This window comes from Mesoplodon mirus (assembly GCF_964341445.2).
Source record: "Mesoplodon mirus genome assembly, chromosome: 11".
Classification (NCBI taxonomy): Eukaryota; Metazoa; Chordata; class Mammalia; order Artiodactyla; family Ziphiidae; genus Mesoplodon; species Mesoplodon mirus.
Window position 1 is genome coordinate 59,544,700 of NC_138987.1, and position 7,755 is coordinate 59,552,454.

The 7,755-nt window shown below is 54.2% G+C and overlaps 1 protein-coding gene across 8 annotated transcripts; it reads right to left on the minus strand.

The window, feature by feature from the left end:
- Positions 1-669: 669 nt before the first annotated feature.
- SMUG1 (single-strand-selective monofunctional uracil-DNA glycosylase 1) lies at positions 670-6,848 on the minus strand. Of its 8 annotated transcripts, none has more exons than XM_082636199.1 (4): positions 6,808-6,848; positions 6,075-6,150; positions 3,156-3,454; positions 670-2,118 (listed from the first exon to the last, which is right to left on the minus strand). In XM_082636199.1, exons 2-4 carry the CDS (start codon positions 6,142-6,144, stop codon positions 1,591-1,593), a joined length of 897 nt encoding a protein of 298 aa, XP_082492325.1. In that variant the 5' UTR covers positions 6,145-6,150; positions 6,808-6,848; the 3' UTR covers positions 670-1,590. The 8 variants fall into 8 exon arrangements, with proteins under 8 accessions (XP_082492325.1, XP_082492327.1, XP_082492328.1 ...); XM_082636201.1 differs by having other exon boundaries at positions 3,156-5,486; positions 6,808-6,826; XM_082636202.1 differs by lacking the exon at positions 6,808-6,848 and adding an exon at positions 5,216-5,486 and having other exon boundaries at positions 6,075-6,797.
- Positions 6,849-7,755: the final 907 nt, after the last annotated feature.

Below are 7,755 nucleotides of genomic sequence, written 5' to 3' on the forward strand. Positions count from 1 at the left end.
CAAAAATGGAGGCTACTCAAATTATTTATTATACAATGGGGGGGACATATATTAAAAATCTTATTTATTTTGAGGGCTTCCCTGGTGGCACAGTGGTTGAGAGTCCGCCTGCCGCTGCAGGGGACACGGGTTCGTGCCCCGGTCCGGGAAGATCCCACATGCTGCGGAGCAGCTGGGCCCGTGAGCCATGGCCGCTGAGCCTGCACGTCCGGAGCCTGTGCTCCGCAACGGGAGAGGCCACAACAGTGAGAGGCCCGCGTACCGCAAAAAAAAAAAAAAAAAAAAATCTTATTCATTTTGAGAGCTGGAGATGACCTGTCCTAGGAGCTAGAGTCCAACCATGTGTTCCTTATTAAGCTGGTCTCTGCCCCCAACTGAATTCACTCTCCCAGCCCTTACTAAAGGGGCAGCCATTCAGCAGACGTAAGAAATGAGTCAGCTGGAGATACCAGGCTCCCATCCACCCATCACAGTGCCCCAAGTAGCAGACAAACCACTGGACAGGCCCCTAACAGAGACCCTGCAGCTTTGGTAAGGCAATTAGAGACTGTTCATACCACCTCCGGCTACCCAAGAGAACCCTTTGCAAACAGGAAGAGGTAAGAAATGGGAAAATATAAACTACCACCTTCTACCCCTGACATGCAGGAGGGAAAAAGAGCCAACACAAAAGGGTTTAGGAGCTTTTAATGCTTAGATGGAAACATCACAGGCTGGGTTTGTCATAAAGTCATTAGTCCATCTCTGGTGGGGCAAGAATCTGCCCGTCACTCAGGCTACAGGCGGAGGCCCAGACCCCTACCCCAACCCGGGTTTTTGGGTCAGAGGGGCTTCCTGTGTAGTGTAGTGCAGCGCCTCCCCAACCTGGGGGCAAGAAAGCTAGAAAAGGTGTAATGAGCACCCACGTGCCAGGCAGTACGCAAGGCACTTTTAAGGGTTACCTCAGTTAATCCCCACACCAGCCCCATGAGGCAGGGACCCCATTTTATAGACGAGGATCCTGAGGCTTGGAGAGGTCAAGCAACTTGTCCAAAGTCATAAAGTGCACAAGTCTCAAAGCTGGCACGGAAATCCAGGTCTTCTGGCCATTCCCACGCTGCCACACTGAATTGTCTCTCTCTCATGCAGCCTCAGTCTCCCATCAGAAGCTCACTCTCAGCAGCCACGACCCACGCTTTGTCCTGGTCCCTGTGAGGCAAGGGGTGAGTTGAAGGAAGCCATTCTAGGAGGACGGGTGGGGATCCTGGCAGGATCTTTCCTCTAAAACAGCCAAAATGACCTCGGAAGTCACAGTTCAGGTCACTCTCCGCCGAAGAGGCTCCAGGGAAACACTGAGGTGGGGCAGTTTGCAGGTGCTGGCTCTCTGTGGAGCTGGGTACCACAGACCAAAGCAGCAACGCTCAAAGGAAGGTGAGGCGGGCAGGAATCGGGAGGGCAAGCAGGAGTAGTGTCCAAACTGCCGCGGCAGGTCCCAGCAACCAGGGAGCCGAGGGGGACCTCGTCGCTCCAGTCCAGGAGGCGCGCGGCCATCTGCTTGCCCCGAAGGACCCAGGGGACCTTGAACACGTCCTGTGCCGGCCGCAGGGGCGCTCACTTCGTTAACAGCGGTAGCAGCCCCAGCTCGTTCAGTCTCTCCTTGGCCACCACCTCCCAGCCCTTGTTGGCCTGAGGGCTGCGAGGGGAGGGGTGCAGGAGCCCCTCCACCTGGACCTCGGGCATCAGGCCGGCCAGAGCTCGCCGCGCCCGCTGCTCGGCCAGGCGGCCCACGCCCACCACCAGCCTCACCCCTAGCAGCTGCACCTGCCGGCACAGGGCCGCGTCACAGACCCCAAGGAGCTGTTCTCGCTGCTTGGCCGGCAGCTCGGCGGGGGTGAGGTTGCGGCCGCTGGGAGCCAGGAGGAGCAGAGGACACAGGTTGTGGACGAAACAGTGACGGAAGAAGACCTCGGGCTGTCCACAGAGGGTGCGGAAAAAGCCCCAGAACCGGGCACCGCTCACCTCGGACTGAGGGCACGCCAGTCCCAGCACTGGTCGCTTGGGGTGCTCTTGGGGAGGGGTCTGCACAGGCCCCCCAATGCCCAACCAGTCCCGGACTACACTCACTTCCCCAAAGGGTACCTGTGGGGAAGGAGAGACACACCAGGGCTTCAGACTGGAGACCTGACGCCTGGGCTCTGAACCAACCAGCCCCTCTCCACCCTCCAAGAGGATCTAGCTGCGCCCCACTCACCCCACCACTCCAACCACCTTCACCCAAGGGCCTGAGACAAGGTTTCCTGGCCCTCGGTTTGAGCCTGTCCCTCTTTCTCCTATCGTTCACGTGGCTTGCGGTCCAGGAGGATCTATTTGTTTGCCTCTACCCCACGAGCCTTTGGGACCAGGTACAGGAAACGCATGGGGGATATGTGGTCCCACACAGGGCGTGACGGGTAGCAGGGCAGGACAGAGAGATGGCCCGAGACAGAAAGGCGGCCAGAGCTAGAGGAGGCCCAGGGACAGGGCTGACCACTGCTCTCTGGGCGCCCTCTCGGCCCCAGGCCTCAAGCTGTCGTTTCCATCGATCATCATGGATCACCTTTCAGCCCCGAGTTGGGATCAATAAAAGCGATTGAGCCTCCTGCCCCGAAGCCTCTTCCCCTCCCCCACCTGCCGAGCACCCCCCACTGAGGGGCAGTCACTCATCCGGAGGTCTGAAAGGGAAGGAGGCAGGCCCTGGAGTCTGCTCTGTTCCGAAGCTCTCCTCAAGCTAAGAAGCAGAACCCGGGTTGCCGGAAAGTCCTGCATCTCTTCCCTACCCACCCCGGTCAACCAGTCTCCCCACGGACCCCATAAGTCCTGGTCCCTCTCCTGACCCCAAGCACGCTCTAGGGAGAGGGGAGATCCGGCAGGGTAAGGAAAGGATGGGGATGGCGGAAGGAAGGGCTCTCAGAGGCAATTAGTGGACAGCTCACAGGGGAAGCGGAACTACCATTAATGCGCTTGGTTAACTAGGGGCCGCGAGGCCGGGAGAGTGTCTGAGACCACAGGAGCCAGTGTGTGGGGCGGGGGGGCCCACACACGTCCACAGCCGTGCACAGGCTCCCCACAGCACGCGCGGCCCAGCATCCACCCTGAAGCCTCCCCCTCCACCCAACAGGGGAAGCCGACCTCTTTACCCCAGTCTGGGCCATGCCAAAGGGTCCTGGGTTCATGCCCAAGAAGAGCACTTGCTTGGGCCCCTGGCAGTAGCGGGTCACGTAGCTGCGATGCGGCTCCCACGCATACTCCACAGGATTGTAGATGATGCCCACAGGCTCAGAAAACTGCAGCTGCTTCAGCTCAGCGTTAAGCCGGAGCTCCTCCTCCAAGAAGCCCTCGGCCGAGCTTCGAGGGGAGGGCTGGGGCTCCACCAGGGCACCCCCCTCGTGGAGGGGCCCCGGCGGGAAAGGCTGGGGCACAGCCATGCCACTGTCACCTGGAAAAGAGATGGACAGGGGCCCCAACAGCCCCAGTCATAGCGTGGGAGGGTCCAGGCTGGCCAGGGCCCCTACTACCACTTCCTGGGCTCAGAAGAGACTGTCAGTCACCCCCAACCTCCAGGCAAGCCCTCACTCATCTCAGCTCCTGGTAACGAAGGGCCCTTCCTCTTCTGGATTCAAGTATCCTCCCTCTTCATATATTACCTGGTGAGCACAACCCATAACCACCAATCATCCCCCACTCCAAACCTCCTTTCCATCAGGGACAGGTTTTGAGTCACTGGTTCCTAGGCCATGCCTAGGTTTTCAATAAATATTTACGTGGCAAACTTTCAGCACCTAAAACAAGCCCAGCCAGGAGGGGCTGTGTCCTGGAAACCAGCGTGCTGAAGGATGGGATGCAGGTGCACAGCCACAGCCCAGAGACTAATTACGGAGCTGATTACAAGAGCTTCCAGATTACAAGAGCTTCCAGGTGGTGAGCAACTGCTCTGTGCCAGGTACCCCTCACTGATGTGCACAGCAACCCCACGAGGTGGGTGTTACTGTTCCCGCGTTACAGGTGAGAGAACTGAGGCTTAGCAAGATCAAGCAACTTGCCCAGGGTCACGCACTTAGCAAATAATGAAGCTGGGATTTGAACCCAAACCATCTGACTCAAGGCTGTGCGCATCACCATCCACACCCATCTTACCTTAGACGGTTCCATCGGCCACCCTGCTAATTCTACAACCCCCCAACCCCAGCCCAGCTTCTTGCCCGCGTTCAAGAATCTTCAGTGGTGAGTGAGACGATTACCACACTCACATTAGACTCCTACAAGCTAGGTAACCATGGCCAGAGCCTCAGGTCTCCTCACCCAAATACTAACAAAAACAATATCCACTTAAAAATATTGATATAAGAAATGGAATGAGATATTGTGTGTAAATGGTGGCCCGGGGAAGGTAAAAGGGGAAGGGAAGAGGATGAGAAAGAGGGAAGGGGGGAAGGAGGAAGAGGGAGCACCCCAGCGAGCTCTGTAACCCACAGAGGCCATTCCTTCCAATCTTCCTTCTAATCACTGCCATGCAAACCCAGTGGTCCAAACTGACCTTTCCATTCACACTTTCAAAACGCCCTTCCTACCTCAACTCCCCAAACCTTGCACGTACTATTTCTACAAACCCAATTTTTCACAGACTCCTTCAGTGAAGCAGGACTGTGAGTCCCCTACCCCTCCACACAACCAAATCATACCTCCCCTTCCAGATGCAGCTCAACTATCCCTTTGGTAAAGCCGTCCCTCTTCGGGACGCTGCACCATTTGCTGTACCTTCCCAGCCTCGCCCAACCCAAGTATGGCTGGCGTGAGGCCTGGGAATCTGTATTTTAAACAGGCTTCTTCAAGTGATGCTGATTGTTGGTGACGGCTGAGAACCACTGCACATCACCATGGTTAGTTGCTTCTTCATGAATTCACACCTGGCCTCCCGGGCTAGACTGAGGCAGATCAGAGAGGAGACCCTGTTTAATTTTCCTCCATAGCTCCAAGGTCCTAGCTTTTATTAGGCAGTCAACAAACACCTGCTCAGCTGTATCCATACCATCTTTTCTCAATCCTGTTTAAAACTACCTTCTGGGAGTTCCCTGGTGGCCTAGTGGTTAGAATTCCGGGCTTTCATTGCCATGGACCAGGTTCAATCCCTGACTGGGGAACTGAGCTCCTGCAAGCTGTGCAACACGGCCAAAATAAATTAAAAAATAAATAAAAGTACCTTCTACCAAGAAGCCTTTCCTGATGGACTCCTCTCCACTTCTACATCCTGAGTCCACTCAAGGCTCAACTGCCTGCTTTGCCCTCTGCTTGCTTCTGAGGGCTTGCCAGGCTCTGGCATGTTTCCATCACATCTGGGCCTCCCACAGGGCAGGGACCATGGTTCTTCTCCCTCTCAACCCCTTGCCCAGGTCAAGAGTAACCTCTTCCCCGAGATGGGACCTCAAGGTTGACACAACAGCTTGATCCATCAACCTGTTCTCTGACCTAGCCTAGGGGAAGTGGGAGAGAGAGAGAAAAAAAAAATCTTAAGTCAACTATACCCCAATATAAAATAAAAATTAAAAAAAAATCAGGGCCAAACTTAGGAAATCCTTCCCTAGACTGATCTCAGAAGTCTTTAACTGATCTGTCTGGGTGGCTACCCATGGCCAATTGAACTCAAACAAAAGCTGAGAAGGGAGCTGCGGAGAACTCAATTGTCTCAGGGGCCCTTGCTTTGCATCTCCCCACACAGTGCCAACATTAGTAGATTGGCTGCTCCAAGTCTGGGACCTCTCTCAGGCCTTAAGTTGAGCCTACCTTTGATCTTTAGGGACCCATGCTGAAGACAGCAAGGCTGGGGGTACACAAAAGAGTGACAAGGTCTTATTTTCAGTGTTCCAGAATTTCAAAGCCTGACCGGATGGCAAGAGCTGCAGGCTATGTGTCAACTGACTCAAATTCTAATTCTGGTTTTATCTCTAAGTTATCTTAAGTCATTTACCTCTCTTCTCTATGAAATAAATATCACAAATTCCATCCAACCTACCACCAGCTGTTAACTCATTTATACTTTTCAATATTTATGAGTCTCTTACATGATAGGCACTGTGGTAGTCTCCCGGTGGGGAAGAAGTCCAAAATGAATAAAATGTAAGCCAGGTTCATAAATGACTGTGACAAGACAGATAAACAATTGTTATACACTGTGATTCCAGCTTTAATGTCCTGAACAAAACACCATGAAAGCCCACCAAAGGAGAAACTTGGATGTTCTATCTAAAGTCACCCAGGGCCACAGACTTAAGAAAGGCAGATACTTTCTAAATGACAGTGTCATATTACATTAAGTGCGAAGGAAATGGAGGGTGACCCACTGATACGTCTGGCCACCCAGGCTCTCTGACACTAAACCCAGCAAGTGCAGAAGGAATCCAAGACACTATCCACTCCCCTGTCCCTTGGGGGCACTCCAGGAATCCACAGGGACAATCAGCAAATCCTTAAACCAATAATGATAACAATAATAATAATGGAGCATGGACCCAGAAACATTTCATCTCTCCTCCTACTTCCGAGGGGGCTGACGGCTAAGCTCCACAAGAAATCTCGACCTCCGCCCGCGGGCTCCGCCCGACGGGAAAGCCTCGTCTCCGCAGGCCCCCCGGGCGGCTCCATGGGCTCGGCTCTCCCTGCGCCGGGCGAGCCCCTGACGGAGCGAGGGGCCCCGAAACACAGACATCCCGACTCCCCGCCTGCCACCCACGGGGAGCCCAGGGAGCTCCCAGCCCGCCCCCAGCGCCCCAAGTTGCCAGACTCCCACTTCCTTACCTGGTCCAGCGCCCCACCCGGTTTCCGGTTCCTTTTCCCCGCCCCTGGGCGCGGAGGGTTGTGGGAATTGTAGTCTACTTTGTTTAGGGAAGGCGATTGGCGTAACTGCGGCCACTTCCGCCGGAAATACTCAAATTCCCGGAAGGTGTGCTAAATTAGCCCTAAGTGACGCTGGGGATTGTAGTTTATTCTTTACAGCGGGGCTAAATCCTGAAGACTTGAGAAGTGAGAAGCCAAGCTCTGTAAGGATCTTGGAGATCCTGGATTCTAGCCGTAGAGGGCATCACCTTTCCAAAAGTTCATCCACAACACTTTTCCCAAAGGGATTGTCAATCAAGGAGCTTCAACTATCCGCAGTCTCTCAACTCACCTGAGGGTATTAACAATGGCTACAGACCATTTCTAGCCCTCCTTCTGCCCCAGGTATAAGAGACCTCTCCTTTGCAGCTCTCCAAGGACTGTATATAGAACATCCACAGAGGCACTTCTGGCATCTCTAACAACTCCTTAGTAATGACTTTGAGACTCTTGCATCCCCCATTACTGTCCAAGCCCCTGTCTCCATGGCTTTACCATCTCAGTTCTCTCCCTACTCTGCTCTGCTGTCTACCCAGCTCTACGACCTCCCATCCTTCCCAATCCTCCCCCTCAAATACTCTGTCCAGCACACCTTCCTAGACCAATATCATGGCCTCATCTAACAGTTCATTCCCTCCCACCTCCCCAACCCAATACTAATATCCAAAGCTGTCCCACTCCTAGCTTTGTTCTTGTCCTGTCTCTGGATCTGTTTCTGTGTCTTGACTATAATATTTTCATTAGACTGTAAACACCATAAGGCCTGTTATCTTGTAGATTCCTGCCATCCCCCTGCCCTGAATACTCCAGCACAGCCATGACTGAGACCAGGGAAAGCAGTCTCCCTGCAGGTGGAGACCAATGAATCCC